General features: G+C 37.3%; 2 protein-coding genes and 1 non-coding gene across 4 annotated transcripts; all 3 read left to right on the top strand.

The window, feature by feature from the left end:
* Positions 1–4,862: 4,862 nt before the first annotated feature.
* Positions 4,863–8,537, top strand: tmem107 (transmembrane protein 107). The gene is made up of 5 exons (XM_036590436.1): positions 4,863–5,662; positions 6,313–6,380; positions 6,491–6,591; positions 7,892–7,988; positions 8,216–8,537. The coding sequence occupies exons 1-5, from the start codon at positions 5,576–5,578 to the stop codon at positions 8,283–8,285; spliced, it is 423 nt and encodes a 140-aa protein (XP_036446329.1). The 5' UTR covers positions 4,863–5,575; the 3' UTR covers positions 8,286–8,537.
* A 529-nt stretch (positions 8,538–9,066) lies between these two features.
* Positions 9,067–15,909, top strand: aurkb (aurora kinase B). 2 transcript variants are annotated; one of them, XM_036590434.1, is made up of 9 exons: positions 9,069–9,209; positions 9,596–9,634; positions 11,010–11,070; positions 11,181–11,217; positions 11,425–11,613; positions 11,925–12,063; positions 12,238–12,386; positions 12,826–13,000; positions 15,143–15,906. In XM_036590434.1, the coding sequence occupies exons 1-9, from the start codon at positions 9,204–9,206 to the stop codon at positions 15,323–15,325; spliced, it is 978 nt and encodes a 325-aa protein (XP_036446327.1). In that variant the 5' UTR covers positions 9,069–9,203; the 3' UTR covers positions 15,326–15,906. The 2 variants fall into 2 exon arrangements, with proteins under 2 accessions (XP_036446328.1, XP_036446327.1); XM_036590435.1 differs by lacking the exon at positions 9,596–9,634 and having other exon boundaries at positions 9,067–9,209; positions 15,143–15,909.
* A 711-nt stretch (positions 15,910–16,620) lies between these two features.
* Positions 16,621–16,702, top strand: trnal-aag. The gene has a single exon. It is a non-coding gene; the product is annotated as a tRNA-Leu (tRNA).
* The last annotated feature ends 849 nt before the right edge of the window (positions 16,703–17,551 follow it).

Genomic DNA, 17,551 nt, shown 5'->3' on the forward strand with positions numbered 1-17,551 from the left:
TAGGGCTTAAAGCAAAAAGTAACATTAGACAAAGAGAACTTTTTAAATACAAAACACATTCTTTCAATTATTCCATTCATTTTAGGAGCAAGATGCAAATCACCCCTTTTAGATCGAATAACTTGTTGCATCATCTTTAGCAGCATTAACTGCTACCATTATAACTGCTATTTGTTATCTTTTGAGGTCTTTTGAGCCCTGTATTCTTTGCACAATTGCTTTAATTCTGATTTATTGGTAGCTTTGGGGGCACTGCCACATTATCTCTGTTGGGTTAAAATCTGGATGTTGATTCATCCATGTTGATCATGTGGATTTTTTATTATTACCTTTGTTTAACCAGGAAAAATCTTGCTGAAATTAAAATTCTCTTTTACAAGAAGTGTCCTGGCCAAGATAGAAACCAATACATAACATATAGCACAACATAAAACAGAAAAACATATAAACAGTTTCTAATGTACATAAGCAGTACAAAGATGCATGCATGCAATCTCCGTAATGAATTGCTGGTTTTCATCTTCAGTTTATTCACCAAACCCAAAATATGCGGCTTAAAAGTCAAAGAACTTGATTTTCCTTTCTATTTTGAATCCCTTTCTTGCTGCAGGACCCAAGTAAGTTTCAGTTTCAGCTCATGGGCAGGCAGTCTATTTAAAGCCCCTGTCAACGTGGTTTCAAATGTTTGAAATTTAGTTTTAATAGTAAAGACATGCTGCAGAAAAAGTTTTAACCAGTTTCATAATCAAGAACAATATATAAATAAATACAATTTAATTAATACAAGATTAATGCTCCAGAAGTTTAGAGCAACAGGCTGCTAAATGCAAAATGCAGTGAAAAATGAAGAACAAACTGTCTAATGGTCATTTTAGATTTATAATTATATTTTGCAGCTAACATTGGAGAATTCAGGCTTTCATGAATTCATGGGGCTAATGACAGGTAGATCACATGCATATCGTATCCAATATTCAAATGCTCAGCACTAATGTTATGTAACATATAGATAGCTAGCTAACTGCTGGACCATGCTTCAGTTCACACAAGCTCCCATTATAAGTAAGCACTGTCACGTTTGTGGACACTGTGGAGAAATTTCTCATGTGCCATGTTGCACACCACACCTGAAAAGTACAATTGTGGTGAGACACTGTAAGCCTTAATATTAGGGGGGTAGCCAATGTAATACTACCCTGCTTTATCAATTAAACTTGATTAATTTGTGGCTTGAATAAATACAGGGGCAATTACCCTTTCTACTGGGCGATTCACATGTTGGATAAATTTGTTCCTTTAATAAATGAAATAAAAATGTAAAGATTTTGTAACGTCAGTTGTTCTTTGGACCCCAGAAGGGATGAATTTGAATTTTTTGTGAGTGTGTCGAAAGAGTATTCAAAAAGAACTTCAAAAAAGTCAAAGTCAAAGTCAAGCTTGCTGAAGGACGTGGCTTTGGAGGATGCGAGTGAATTATCTACTATTGTCATCATGAAATTGGTGCCAAAACCCAAGAGATTTGCTGAGGACCTGGGGGACCATCACAGCCGAGGTACAAGGTGACTGCCTCTGGTAAGCCAGGGTGTCTGCCTTTGGTGAAGCTTTGTGTCACTGCCATTCGTAGTAGCAGTCTGGCCGAGTACAGCGCCCCTAGCCTGAACGAGCACAGTCTTGGAGCCCGGATGAGAACAACCCCAATTACAAGATTCAAAGTGTAAGCTGCACAAGTGATTTAAGGTGCCAATGCACGTATGAGCCACATAGATGACCCTTTAGAAGCCTGAGAGTACTCACAGTGAGGGACAGAATTAAATGAGTGAAAAGGCCTAAAATGTATGAATGAGCATGATTTCATGTTGTCCGTGATAAGAATAAGGGGAAGAAATTTTGTACTAATTATAATTAAGATTTAGAAGCTTTATTACAATCGCAATAATAATAAGAACATTCAGGTTAACCTATAATAACAATAAGTTTATTGAAATATTATAAGAAATATTATCATACCCTATTAGGAATAAGAGTTACAAAAGCAATGTACATGCAGCCTGGTTTGTAGAATATTATACTACTATAATCCGAAGGCACCATTTGATTATTCCTGGTGCAGTTTGGTTCAGTTTAACATTGAGCATAATATCATTTGGACAACACAACCTGTTGGGATATAGAAAAAATAGGAATAGTCAAATCTTATAGAGACAGATGGTAAGTAAAGAACCATTGTTGCATCTTGTGAGCTATAAACTATTGTCTTTGGTATCACTTAAGGCTGTAAAAATAATATTGTTCGACCGAAGAGCAAGATACAGAGGGTTATACTTATTTCATGCAGGTAACACCAAAAAATAACATTACAGATGAACAACTAGCGATGCCAGTAGTCTCTGTTAGGTGCATTTATTGTAAAACTGGTTGGTGGAGAAACTAGTGGATGACTGGATTAGTGAGTAAAAGTAGAGGGAGAGTAAAAGTATTGGAACGGGGAAACGTAAATTTACTGTGATGAACCATAGCTGACTAAATATATTAATAATCCCTTAAATCAATCTGTACAGAGTAGACTGGAACCAACTGAGATTAAATTTATGAACTAAACAAATGGGGGATAGATTATTAAGAGAGACTTAGGGAATTCATACACATTTCTGGCTTGAGTGAACTTAAAAAGATTTGGAGAGAAAAAACTTTGGCAATCAAATGAACTAATTAATGAGAAATTGTGGTCATTAATTAAGTGGGATAATTTGGAAGATGCAGAAATGATCTTTTTCCTTATCACAGATTACAAGAGAGAATAAAACAGATTTGGATGGAGAAATTGTTAAATCTGGTACTGACGGTTTTGCTTACTGCACAGGTGACCTCTGAGGCCACACTAGATTCAACAGATCTGGGGATAAGATTAAGAACTGAGCCAGTGGGACATCTTGACATTGATGAGTGCAGTAGAAGGTGTAGAGAATTGAAAGTTTGAGTTTGAGTTGCTAAATATACAGTAGACTCTCAGAAATAAAGGTACAAAACTGTCACTGGGGCAGTACCCCTCTTGTCACAGAGATGGTACCCTCAATGGTACATCTCAGTACCTGCACAGTACCTTTATTTCTAACAGTGTAGAGTGGGAAAGAAGTTTGACCAAGTCTGTACTGGTAGACAAAATAAATCACTAAACCCTGAATATCATAGAAAAGCTCCCTGCTGTAAAGCAGAAACAGTACAAAAGTAAAGGCAGATCTAGACTGAAGTGAGTTAATGTTTTTTTTTCTTGTAGAGAGACAGAGAAAAACAATACATGGATTTTATAGATTTTATATAGTCAGTCATGGAGAGCAATAATGAGTAGAAGAAGATATATGGTACATTTCTTTGCAAAAAGACAATTCATTGTGGACAGAAGCTCTAGGTAGAAGACTAAATTGCATGATCCCTCCTCGTGTTATTGAATTAACTGAACAACATCCACTAATTGGAATACTTAAAGATCACCCAGAGTTAGAGGCTGTAGTTATATATAGTATAGTTGAAGGGCATACAACAGCACTTGTTAGAGAACAACATATCACCACATTACATGCAAAAGTTCATAAATTTCTGCCAATAAAGAGATAGAGCATTGTATACTATATCTCTTGTCAGTTCAAACAGGAGAGAATTGTTCTTGTATTACTGCAATCAAGCGAGTGTATAATGTGGACATTAGGGTGAATAACTGTCAATATCAATGCTGTATGAGGGTTTAGTAGAAACTGTAGTCTCAGTTTACTTGGCTGGACATTTGGTCGTCTCATCCCAATGTCAAACCAAGGTATGCAATCCATCATAGACATTTTGACACAACAGCCTCATCTGCCTAGGCACTTAATAAGACGGTGCTTGGACAAAAAGGGAGAAATGTAAAAGAGACAACCAAGAATGGTTTTATATATACTTTTTCATTTCTCCCACTCAATTCTGGACAAAGAAGACGAGCTGAAAGCTAATTTAAAATCATTTCATTACAGAAGCACCTGTCATTACATAGGCATGGTTATCCTGCCAATAATCTCATAACCATTGTCAAAGGCAAAGTACTGAGTGAATATACTCTAGAGGTACAACAACAATTCCAAAAAAAAGCTGTGTAAAATGTAAATAAATGTAAATAAAAACAGAATGCAACAATTTGCAAATCTCATAGACCCATATTTTATTCACAATAGAATACAGAACACATATTGGATGTTGAAAGTGAGACATTTTACCATTTCATGAAAAATATCTCCTTTAGGACTTGATGGCAGCAACGCATCTCAAAAAAGTGATAATTATGAGAAAGTAAGTTAACAGACTTGAAGTTATAATTATGATATCCTAAGTCATAATAATGATAAAATAAATTATAATTATGAGATACAAAACTATGTTTATGAAGTAAATCGTCATTATTATGAAACGCTAAGTCATTACTATGAGATGCAATGTCATAATTATGAGGTACCACGTTTTAAGTCATTATTATGATTATTATAACAAAATAAGTCAGAATTTTAACAAAGTATCTCACTGATAGTTTCTTGTGAAATGTTAACTCATTATAATGAGATAGCAAGTGATAAATATGAGGTGCTATGTCATAATTATGAGATACTCATAAGTAAAGGTTATTTTCTAATTATTACGACTTACTAAATGGCTATATTTTCTCTACTGGCGGAAACGGGCTTCCATATGAAAAAAGAATTTAAAATAAAAGATAAGAGCTTGCATCAAACCATAATGGCGTCTATTTGCACGTGTCATCCAGTCCTGCAGGGGTGGAGGTGCGTAAGCCACACGACGCTCTTAGAGTTCAGAAAGTGCAGTGAGGAAATGGTTGCCGTGGCAACGAATAGGCGCTCCGCTTTTACCGCCGCTCCGGATGTTCTGATGAAAATCCTGATTGCGGGATCAATTTTGCAGAAACTTTGTGATGGGCTTGTTAGCTAGCTAACTAGTTCAGAGAGCAGCGTGGTGAGCGTAACTAAACCTGAAGCTTTTAACGTAGCGATGTTAGTCTGTCGCCGTAACCCTTTTGTGATGTTAGCGAAGTTAGCTAACCTAGCTAACCTAGCTAGCTGAGAATGATCAAAGTCGTCTCTATGGGGTGCGCTTTATTATGCACCTAGAACGCTTAGCTAGCTGGTATGTATTGGACTTTAGAAGGCTAAGCTAGTGTGCATTTGTGTTCTAACAATAACACTGAGCTGGTGCGCACTTTTGTCCTAGAACGCTTAGCTAATGCATACTTGTGACCTAGAAGTCTTAACTAGCACATAGTGTGCACTTGTGTTCTACCTAGAGCGCTAAGACAGCTAATGGACAGCGGCCTACGCAATCTGGAGATCCATCCAACAGAACGTCGATTAACGTTACCTTTCTTTATTCTTTAACTAGTCAGAATATCAAAGTACGACACAAAAGCCTTATCTTTATGAGGACACAGATGACGCTAAGCCAGAGCAGATGACCTTAGGCGACGTTAAGAAGTGTAATTTAGTTGGCAGTTTGCTCCATTGGTGGTTCTTAGACCGGGATTGACTGGTATTGATTTGAGATGACGGTGATAAACAGCCTTGTACCAGCTCGGTTTCTCACGCTCACCGCACACCTTGTCATTGTCATCACCATCTTCTGGTCACGGGTAAAACTTTTTTTATGCCTGTTACGGAGTGACTAAGCCCCTAAGGTGACGTGGTGATTATGTTTTCATAAGACGTGGCCACGAAATACCATATTAAGGCCATAAGTTAAGTCTCTCATAGCTCCAGGCCTTAATATATTTATTTATGGTCTGCATATAGTTAGTTAATTGTGGCCTCAATATGGTAATTTGTGGCCTCAATATAGTAATTTGTGGCCCCAAAGAGCCTCATTCACCACTTGTTCTTAAGAAGAAATTGCTTCTTAAAACCAATTTACACACGTCGCACAAAGATTCTGACATTCACCAATGTTTTCTTTTTTGAGATTTTCCTTGGGTAAGAACAGTGTCTACGCACACACAAGCACAAAGGAACGAACAATTCGGTTTAAGAACACATCATGAATCTGACATAGACATTTTTTTAGGACTTTTCTCAAGAACAAATAAAAAAAATTAACTTTATAATTAGTTGTATTGTACTAAACATTAGCCCATTATTAGTAATGGGCGGCCTCAATATATTAATTTGTGGCCATGCCTTATTAAAAAATAATCACCATGTCATCTTAGCGGCTCCATTAAAAGGCAACCTTAATGTGGTGAATTATAGTCTTGTCAGTTCACAGTGTTTCTGTTATGTTTTACAGGACAATAATGTTAGGGCCTGCTTGCCTCTGGACTTTACTGAGGAAGAGTACAGATCTGAGGACACCCGGTAAAAAAATTACACAAATATTAAGGACACACTGATCTATATTTTGTAATATATACTTGTTTTCTAAGTAAACATATTACCACATCTCTCTCTCTCGTTCTGTCTGTCAGGTTGGTTATAGCTCTATCTGTAACTCTGGGCCTGTTTGCTGTCGAACTGGTTGGATTCTTCTCTGGTGTCTCTATGTTCAACAGTAACCAAGGACTCTTGTGTATCCTTACTGCTGCTGCCTGTGCAGAAATATGCAGCATGTAAAGTTTGTAGATGGCTGCCTAAAGTTTCTTCCGAAATCAGCTAATAAGGAGTCTGCACGTTTGTTGCAGTAACAGATTATACTTTACTGGGAAGGCTTTACAGTAGGTGTTGGAACATTACTGTGAGGATTTGATTGCATCCCGACAGATGAGCATTGGTGAAGTCAGGTACTGATGTTGGATGGTTAGTTCTAGATCACAAATGCCACTCCAACTCATCTCAAAGAGATTAGTTGGCGTGCCACCAGAGAATGCACTGCTACTGCTCCACAGCCCAATGCTGAGGGACTTTCTACCCCTTTAGCAGATATTTGGCATTGGGCCTGGTAACTTTAAGCTCATGTGCAGCATGTCATGTCATGAACAGTCTGATTGTGAACACACATTCAGAATAGGTTTTGTAACTTGGTATCTTGTAATAATGACTTACTAGTTAAATATAACTTCTTTCAAAATATTAACGTTTCAGTGTCAAAATAATTATTATAATTATAGGAATTCATAATAAGAACATATTATACTGGCATAATTACTTTCTTGAAATGTAATAACTCATTATTTTAGCGAAATCTCAAAAGGTTACTACTTTGAGATATTAAAAGGGAATTTTTCAAAATTTCTATGTAATTAATTTGTTAAGATGTAGACAAAGTCATTCAGAGTGGTTTGATGAAAAATGCTCCATCCTAGAGAATCTTACAGAGTCAACACTGTTCACAGTGGTGGTGATAGGAAGCAGACGTCTGAAGATTTTAGTACCTCTAAAAGGTAGGGACCACAGGAAGCTATTACATAAAAGGGCTGATCCCTGTGACATCGTTTTACAATAGTTTTGAGAAGGTTTTTCTTTAGATTGCATATATTTTCAAATCAATTCATGGTGTAGATATAAAAGTAGGGCATTGGAAGGCAAAATAGTGGCCAAAGAAAACTTTTTTGCACTGCAGACATCACAACCCCTGTTCTTATCATTGCTGCTGTCATGAAATCCAAGTCGTTAAGTTTCTCTACAATGAACCACTTCACATCAAGCATCAAACCTCAATCAAATCAAATCTGAATCAAATTAATTACATCTCGACAATATCAATATGAGGAAAATTTGAAAAATTCTGCTTTGAGTCATTGAGTATTTTATGTCACAGCAAGATCCCCTTTTTTTCCACAATGTGCCTAAATCTACATTGAGCTCCCATGTTTCCATACGGAATGTAATGTCTGCACATATCCGGCATGTTTTCTTGACCCCCTTTCCAGCTGTGGCAGCTCACTGCAGCGCCTCCGTCAGTCTGTCCTTCTTTGTCTTCCAACAGTGGGAATGCTGGACCTACTGGATAATTTTTGCCCTCTGCAGGTCAGTGGCCCACACATGACAACCCTGTTATCTGCGTCTTTGCAGTAGCCCTAAATTAGCTTTCAGATGTTATGATGTCTGCAGCCCAGTTACTGAAATGGTGATATAATGCACAGCAAATGCTCTTAAACCTAGACACGTATTAGTAATATAAGGCCTAAAACCTCTCTCTCTCTCTCTCTCTCTCTCTCTCTCTCTCTCTCTCTCTCTCTCTCTCTCTCTCTCAGTGTGATTCCTGCACTCTGTGAGCTGGTTCAGATTGTTGCAGTGCTTGGTCTGAAGAAGAAACCGATGTGAATGTTGCCTTTTCCTGCTATTGTTCATGTTCCTCATGTAGACCTCATCAGGGTTATTGGATTAGGAATTACACATGACCAGAAGGTTTTCAGAGTTTGGCTTTGAAAACCTGTCAAACCAAAGTGGGATATTGTTTGAAGAGATATACAGTTGGCAGTTGGGACCTCTGGAAAGAATTATCATGAATTTTGTTAAATTCTCTGAATGCATATTTTCCACAATTGGAGTGCATTGGCCAACGGTTGGCAAGGTGGTTATATAGACAACTTTGTAATGTTTTAATGATGAAATTGTAAAGTTTTAATCATTTGTGTCCAGGAGTTTTTGTTTTGTTTTTGGAAATAAATAAAATAATTTCACTACTTTCTCCAGTACAATTTTATTTGTAAGTGAAGATTGATTAATCTAATACAAACAAAGTACTATTTCATAATGATTATCAAGATCCTGAATAAGATCATCAATTTATTATTATATGTTTGTTGTTGATGTTATATAGTATATAAACATACTGCTACTACTACTAGAAATAACTAATAACTAATCATTATTATTATTATTGTTGTTGAAAAAAATGACGTAAATCGCTGAGAGTGACCACTGGGCAGCAGAAGAATAATGACAATATGGTCCAGAGTGAAACGCGAAAAGAAACCAATTAGAAGCATGAACTGACTAAACCGGTCGGAGTGACGGGTGAACTGCGTAAACCAATCAAAAAGAAGCACGAACTGACGCAGCCAATCAGAGAGCAGCAGAATCGGGCTGGGCCAATCGGAGAACAAAAGTGTCGGTGGTTGGTTTTTAAATTGTTGGCGGTTGATGGAGGAAGGAACAACGGGCTGAGCTCTGCAGCGCTGCTTTAGATAGAGATTTGCAGGGTTTTTGTCGGATTTCAGTCTGTCTATTATTGGAAATATGCAAGTGAGTTCATTTAATTTTATTAAGCATCTTAGTTTAAGAAGAATCTTTGTAGTCTCGACTGAGTTTATTAAAGCAGGCATGAGGTTGATGTAAGTAACTTAGCTAGCTAGTTAGCCAGGCAGCCAAAGAAGCCAACGATACATGCTATAGTTAGCTAGCTATAAACACTATTTTAACCCTAAATAAGTGTTTTGTAGAGGTGATATTTGACTTGTATGCCTTTATTGACCAGAATTTCCGAACAATGTGGTTTTTGTTGTTGTTGTTAACCACTAGAAGTAACGTTAGACATTACCTTCGGGTCTTTTCATAGGATGAGATTTGAAAGCATTTTTGAGATGCTAATAGCTAACGTTAACGTTACGCTTGCTATTTGCTGTTTTCAGAACAAAGAGAACCGCGACCCCAAAAGCCTCCTCGCACAGGTAACGGATTAAGGACTTTTATAAGAAAATGATCTGAAGCGGTTTATACCGAGTTAGACAAATGCCTTGCGGTAGAACAAATACACAGGCCCTGTCTCCCCACACACACGAGCCAAAAAATGGACCTAATGTCACCTAAAAACCCTTTAGTTTGGGTTTAGTGTGTGTCTGATTAGTTTCCCTGTGTTATTTATTACTGTGTAATGTAAAGATGGGAATGATGTAGCCAGGTATGCATATACAGTAGTGTTGTTAGTTCAGCTAACTAACTTTATTTGGCGTTGTTAACTTTAGCTGTGTTGTTTTGCAAATGGAGTTAAAAGGGAATGCCAGTGTCCACTTAATTTAAAAGGCAGACTCCATCGGTTTATTCAAAAGTTCTACATAATTAAACGATTGAAATATAAACAAAGTCAGTCAGAGTGGTCCGATGTGAAATGCTCAGTTCTAAAGGAATTAGTCAGGATTATTCACAATGGTGGTAATAGGAACCAGACATCTGAAGAGTTTAATAACTCTAACCTTAAAGCTCCTTCACAGAAAGTTATTACATGAAGTATTTAGTAATGCGCTGCATGATATTTTTGTGATGAATTTTTGGCCTGAAGTGTATTTTAATGAATTTAATCCATTCAAGGCGGAGGAGTACATGCAGGGTGCTGTTTTGGATAGTAAATAAAATGGCTATACATGCATTGTAGACATTACAACCCCTGGTTCCTTTCACTAAAATTGTAAAGAAATCAGATTGCACAAGTTTCTCTGCAACAAACCACTCTGAATGACCGTTTATATCTCAAGTACTGAAATTTTGAAATATTGGTGGAAGTCCCCTTTGAGATGCAAATAGTCATTCTGAGGAGTTTGATGTTAAATGATTCGATTTTCAAAATTATCCAATCAGAATTGTTCACCATGGTGGTGATGGGAACCACTGGATATGTAATGCCTCCAAAGGCTGCATCACAAAGTAATGGCACAAAATGAAAACAACTTTGCTTCCAGATGCCTTACACTTTATTTGTATCATGTTTCTGAGAGAATTTTGGTCTAAAACCTATTTTTTAAAAGACATTCGTTACAGAGACTTCTATGCGGGATGTTGAAAGGCAAAATAGTTCCTAATAAGACTGTGTTCTTTCAGATTTACCATTAATTTGCTGCTGTTAGCATCACATATAAAAAAAACTTTGATTTGTAGGGTCTTTGTTTTGAATAGTAAATAAAATGCACCATTTCACATTATAGTGCTCTGAGTGACTTTGTTTTCATGTCCACCATTTAAAAAAGAGGGAAAAAAAGATGCAACAGACCCTGCAAGGTTTTATTTGAATGAAGGATTGTGTTATAACCTTACTGAACCTATCTTTCACAGACTGCAGTGGTCGGACCCCTCAGAGGACAGACGAACCCTGGTACAGAAACAGAAAGTATGGGTAAGTGCACACCAATTTTCCTGCCTTCTTTACTTTTAAAGTATAGATGCTCTTTACCACACAGAAATTGATGCTCAATAAGAGAGAAACACATCATTTTTCTTTCTTAGGTCCAGGCAGAGTCCCAGTGAAATCCAGCTCACCAAAGTAAGTAATCAATCTAGTATACTTCAGTTGTGCATTGATGAAATGCAAAGTTCACTTTCACCATCTCTGTTTGTTTGGCAAACCAACTTGAATTAATAGAATCAAAGCAGCTGTTTTGAATATTAGCTATGAATGAAATTACTGTATGTACACATTTATCCTGGCATATCCACATGTTGTAATTGCATTCTCTCTTTATTGCTGTAGGAAGTTTAGTCTTAAGGACTTTGATATTGGGAGGCCACTGGGTAAGGGAAAGTTTGGGAATGTGTATCTGGCGCGAGAGAAGAAGCTGAAGGTGATCGTGGCTCTGAAAGTGCTCTTCAAATCCCAGATGGAGAAAGAGGGTGTGGAGCACCAGCTCAGGAGGGAAATAGAAATCCACTCCCACCTCAGGTGTGTCTAAAAGTATATGAAATAGAAATGTAATATAATCTAGTCATCCCCTGTGGACTCTTCAAGTGCTTTATGATTGCCTGTTGTGGACAATGAACTGTTTTTTAATATACTTACTGTTAATTAGCCATTTCCGTTTATTGTTTTTCTTTTATGCTTTCTTTTGTTTTTTTGTTTTTTTGTTTCATTGATAAAACTTTATATTGCTCAGGCCCTAACTTGTACATTAGACCACAGTGACACTGATTTGAGACTATTATTGTCGTCTTCTACTGCCTCCAGTTGGATCAGTTGTGTTGGTCTGTGTGCAGGCATCCAAATATCCTGCGGTTTTATAACTACTTCCATGACTCGAAGCGTGTATTTCTGATTCTGGAGTATGCGGCACGTGGAGAGATGTACAAAGAGCTGCAGCGCTGTGGACGCTTCAGTGACCAGCGAACAGCCACGGTAAGACATTCTATTCATTTTTTTTTTTTAAATAAATTGCTGTTCCTGCCGTTAACTAACTAGCACTTCACTTGAACTGGCTAGGAAAAGGCTTTTCCTCCTTGGTGTTGCAACTGATGCAAGTTTTTGCTGTATTGGACTGTGTGCATTAGTTCTGTCTGTGTGTTTTTGCAGTTCATGGAGGAAATTTCAGATGCACTGCAGTATTGCCACGAGAACAAGGTGATCCATCGGGACATAAAGCCAGAGAATTTGCTACTAGGTTTCAGAGGAGAGCTCAAGATTGCTGACTTTGGCTGGTCTGTCCATGCACCCTCACTAAGGTAAACTGCAGCCAGTAATTCTCATTCTGCTTTAGTCCTTAATCTACACTGTTGAATCTGGACAGCCAAAATAGTTATGTTGTTCCCCATATGGTTACTTTTTACAGTGTTAGGATCTATAAAATGGCTCCTGATTTTTAATACATTTGGCAACTTTGAAAAGTTTGCCACTGGTTACTGTTGATTGCTCATGTGCAGAGCAGTCACCATTGATTATTGATTGTTAATTGTTTTTAATTAAGTAATTTTACATTTTTAGATGTATTTTTCATTAATTGAGGCTGGTAGGAGAATTACTAAATCATTGCTGATTTATTATAAAGGTATAAATCTTATTAACGGCCTTGCTTTTGTTCTGCTGTTACGGATGCCTGTGGTCCAGCAGTGTATCTAACACAGAAGCAGATTTTAGTATTGATGTGCATATGTGTGTTTCTAGGCGCCGAACCATGTGTGGTACTCTGGATTACCTTCCACCTGAGATGATTGAGGGCCATTCTCACGATGAGAAGGTGGATCTGTGGTGCGTCGGTGTGCTGTGCTACGAGTGTCTAGTGGGGAACCCTCCATTTGAGACAGCCAGCCACTCAGAAACATACAAACGCATTACCAAGGTATGTGTGAAGAGGGTCTTTTGCACATTTATTCTTCACTGAACGAAGGACAAAATTAATATTTTAGTATCACAATAGACTGTCTTAACCAAACCCAGGGTTGTTAAATGGCTCACATCGATTTTGTGATGACCAAATTGGCCAAATCATTTGCTGTTTCACAAATAAAAATTTGAATTACCTACTTAAATTACATTAATTAAATAAGTGCTGTGTTGAAAGTAAGTGGCAACTGGCTATTTAACACAATGAGACATGCACAATTATGCCTTAATATTTTGGCATAGATGTAGAAACAGCAGCTGTCCAATACAGCAAGTGCACTTACCTGGCTCACAATTTGTCATAAAATTGCAACACAGACTGGCCAAAATCAAGATACTATATTTTGTTTGATTGCCAATTACTTGCCTGGAGCAAAAATCTACTGATTCCAGTCATGCATCCCTAATATTATTTAATATATAAATAGATCAGGTGAAGGTATGCGGTTGAGTCTATGTTGCTGCAGTTTTGTTTAGGGTAGGTTTATAATTAGGCTTCAGGTTGCAGTTATGATATTAGGTAATGGACTATAATTAGATATTGACTGGATAGACTTGCCGTTAGAGCGGAATTGTCTCTAAGTCTAGAGGTGTCACAATACCACTTTTTATATGCAACTGACACAACTAAGTCTTAAAATGAGCTCTTTTAGTTGAATGATTTTGCTTGATCTGACCATCTAAAAGTACCATGCTACATTACATAGCTATTTATAGTATGACTTAATTCACATAATCTGTAACATGGTATTCAGAATTGAACAGTGTTTTGGAGCAAGAGAAAACTGAAAAATGCAACATGGAGACCTGTGTCACGAAGCATCTTCCAATTATTGTACCAAGGTTTTGTGAAGTTGACACTTAGTGAGAAATCCTAACAAATGCAAGCAGGAATATTTTTTCATAGTGGTAGGTTAATACAGAAAGTTGTTAACTAGGTTCAGATACTCCAGCTGTGATTACTAACTGCTAACTGTAAAAGGTAAATCTTTCGCTACCAACACTGTTAGTGCTTATTGGATTAACAATTGCTTCATATCCTTGATATGCATACATGTTTTCTTTTTATTTATTTTTTATTTTAACATCATTGACAAAGGTGGGGGAAAGAAAGTGAAACGAAAATCTACTGGAAGGGTCCCTTTTCATTAGGAGGCTGTGCCTGATTGGTCAGCAGATCAGCCCTGATTGATCTAAGAGCTGTATAAGATACAACCTGCCCTAGAGCAGGTTAGACATGCAGTATAAGTTGCTATAGTGATGAATATCCGGACACACTTTGTTTCCCATTAAAACTATACACACCAGATGCAACACAATTTGGAATTTTGCAGTGTTATTGCCCTGAAAAAAATAGGCAGAATATCTAGCAAAAAAAGGTATCCTTTGCTTTTTATGAAACAAGTGAACTATGGCGTAGCACAAGATGTTTTTACTTTGCAAAATGTAGAGTTTTTGCAGCTCATTTCAGGAGTTAGAACTTTGCAAGTGCTTTCACTGGCAGCTGGGATCTAGGATGCGCAAGAGTTGATTTGAGATTAAGCTCCACATGAGACAAAGCATAAAACAAACAGCCTGAATGTTTAAGTGTAAATAGGATCAGATTTTTTGCCCCCCACAAAACGACCAAACGGAAGAACTGGACTATTTTTCTGTTTTGGAAAAGTGAAAGAAGTGCTTCATCGTTTCATTTAGAAGTTGAAACTTTGAATGTTTCCATATACAATTCAATGTTTGTACCTGAAATCGAGTCCTGTTTGGCTGCTTTTGTAGATGATCCATTTAGCATTTGTGAAGAAGTTTAAGTAGCTGATAGTCAGTTCGTCACCTTGGCTGTCCCAATATCAACAGCAGAAGTGACTGTGATTGGTCAGTGACTTCATGTCACGAGTGAAAGTTTGCAAAAAATGAATAAAATATTGCATTTTCATTGTCTGCAAACTAGTGTTTGGTGTGCAAGATATTGTTGGTTATATACATGCTCGTCTTAGTTAATAAATTGCGTGAATATACTGTATCTGGTGTGTAAAGGGATTACATACAAGTTTTGATTTGTATATGTGTAACATACAGGTATTTGTGTGTAACTGTGTTACAGGTGGATCTGCAGTTTCCTAAGGTGGTCTCAGAGGGTGCTCGGGACTTGATCTCCAAGCTGTTGAGGCATAGCCCCTCCATGCGTCTGTCTCTGAAGAACGTCATGGAGCATCCTTGGGTGAAAGCCAACTCCCGCAGAGTCCTGCCCCCTGTCAGCCAGCCAAAACCCACCCCTGCACACTGACCCTCTTCAAAACCCTTGACCCACAGTTGGCTCTCCTGCTCTAAAACACACTATGATACAAAGCATGAATGTGTAGCTTAGTGACCTAGCTTGCCACATGCTGCTGTTGGCTTGCTAATGTACAAATCAAGCTTTGTAGTTTTATGGTGAGCAAACTAGTCTTGGTTCAGGGATCCATATCAGGAATTCTAAGCCTATACCTTACAGTCAGACTCAAGTTTATATTATTCTAAATGAGTTGATTTTAAATTGGTTCAGTCAGGATTAGTAGATTTTGTTGAGTCTGGATGTATAGTTAAGGCTTTAATGCCTCATGTAGAAAACCGAAAAGCAGATTTCTGCAGTTTTTCTGTTGTACACTGTCTTTTGTGCACGATGCGCCCCTATGCATTGCCCATGTATTATTCTGTCTTCTTTGTCTGTCCTCTTTTTTTGGATGTTTTTTTCTTTTTTTCTGTAGATATTTTTAGAGTAAGATTGTGGTTTGAGTGGATGGTGCATTTTGGCATTTTAATTGATTGAATATATATTTTATCTTCAATAAAAAAATATTTGCAATCCGATAAGGACTTGAGTGACACTTTGTTGGTTTACCTTTGTAATAAGTTATTCCAGTACACTTGATTTGAAATGAGCCCATTTATCAATCCTATCAAAAAGTTTTTGTTTTTTTTTTGTTTTTTTTTTGTATATCTTGACTTTGTCCAATATGCTAGACATGCTGACCTGTTAGGACCATATGCAAAATTTCCATGATTATCAGGCCTTTTGTAAATACATGGTTGATGTTTTTTCAGTTCAGTTGTTTTTACTTTTTAATCCCTTTTTTTCCATGTATTTTTGGGTCTGATTGCACATTTTCACTCTGAAGTTTTTCACTGGTTACGACTGAGAATAAATTTTGTTTCGTTAACTTTGCTAAAATACATATTTGTTGAAAAGACAGTCATTGGTAAAACTCGTACTCACATAGCTGGGGAAAATTAGCTTCAATTGGTTTAACAGTGACAGTATAAACATCCAGACCATCTGCTTTATTTTAAGGGGCTTGATCTTAACATTGAGTCAGCCATATCTAGCTAGGAATAGCAGACCTTTTGTGATGGGGACATTGTGCCCTATTTCAGGAGACCAGATGTATACGTATAAGGTCACAGACATGCTTGTACTGGTTTTGTCTTGGTCTGAATATTTTACAATGGGATTCTACATAAAGTCAGTGATGCAAATAAACAGAAAATCCAAACCGTCACGGTGATAGGAGTCATAAACCGAACTTTCAGAATGATTTTCGAGGTAGCGTGGCCGAGCGGTCTAAGGCGCTGGATTAAGGCTCCAGTCTCTTCGGGGGCGTGGGTTCGAATCCCACCGCTGCCAATAACGTTTTTTTTCGTTCACAAAGCGATTTATGTTTACTAACTGTGATTAATTTCAACACGACGAAAATATATTATCATTAGGTTAACCACTCACGCCGGTCAGTTGTAGTGGCTTAAAAACGGCACCCATAGCTACATGTGCTTAATGCTCCTAAATCAGCCACCTGAACCAGATGTCTCAGACATAACCATGGCTAATAAATTCCACTATCAAACATCTTTTACACAAAAACTGACGTTATTACAGAAAACTATCAGAACAAAGAATGTTGAATGCAATTGTGTAGCTATATGTGCTCAAATCAAATGTTGTTTTTGCTTGTTTGAGTGTCTAAAAATGTATAGTTTTGCTCCTTCTTTAATATATTTGTGAGAAAGGAAATGTCTATTTTAGGCTTTTAACAATTATTTAACATAACATTTAGATACTAAATGATTTTCTGTGTTTAATTTTATTGGTTACGTTGGCGACAGAACCTGAACTGTTTACTCTGAGTTAAGTCTCACTTTTGTGGATTTATCATTATGTTTTTGAGTGCATCGCAAAGAGACGAACAGAGCCTAACGAACAGATGCAGGATATACTAAGAAGTTCTCCTGCGTTTCTAGGGGAAACTGAGTACTTAAATTGTCTTCTGACCTGCTAAATTTGTTTACGGGAATGTATTTTATACAGATAAGCGAACTGCTGCTCAGTTTAAGTGGAAAGGAAAAATCGAATAAGAGGCCAACTGAAGCCTCGTGTGCACACCCCTGCTAGCCAATAAGAAAACTTTGATTTTATTCGGTGAATATATGCCAAATTTAAAGTAACAGTAAAAAAACCCTAAAGTTTCACCCTGTAGCC

The sequence above is a fragment of the Colossoma macropomum genome, unplaced genomic scaffold (assembly GCF_904425465.1).
Source record: "Colossoma macropomum unplaced genomic scaffold, Colossoma_macropomum, whole genome shotgun sequence".
Lineage (NCBI taxonomy): Eukaryota > Metazoa > Chordata > Actinopteri > Characiformes > Serrasalmidae > Colossoma > Colossoma macropomum.

What these genes read in the sequence shown, in the direction of transcription:
- tmem107 (XM_036590436.1), top strand. Translation starts at nt 5,576, where the DNA reads ATGACGGTGATAAACAGCCTTGTACCAGCTCGGTTTCTCACGCTCACC. An exon ending in TACAGATCTGAGGACACCCG is followed by an intron (nt 6,381 to 6,490) that starts GTAAAAAAATTA and finishes TCTGTCTGTCAG; the next exon opens with GTTGGTTATAGCTCTATCTG. An exon ending in CAGTAACCAAGGACTCTTGT is followed by an intron (nt 6,592 to 7,891) that starts GTATCCTTACTG and finishes CCCCCTTTCCAG; the next exon opens with CTGTGGCAGCTCACTGCAGC.
- aurkb (XM_036590434.1), top strand. An exon ending in GTGAAATCCAGCTCACCAAA is followed by an intron (nt 11,218 to 11,424) that starts GTAAGTAATCAA and finishes TTATTGCTGTAG; the next exon opens with GAAGTTTAGTCTTAAGGACT. An exon ending in CATACAAACGCATTACCAAG is followed by an intron (nt 13,001 to 15,142) that starts GTATGTGTGAAG and finishes ACTGTGTTACAG; the next exon opens with GTGGATCTGCAGTTTCCTAA.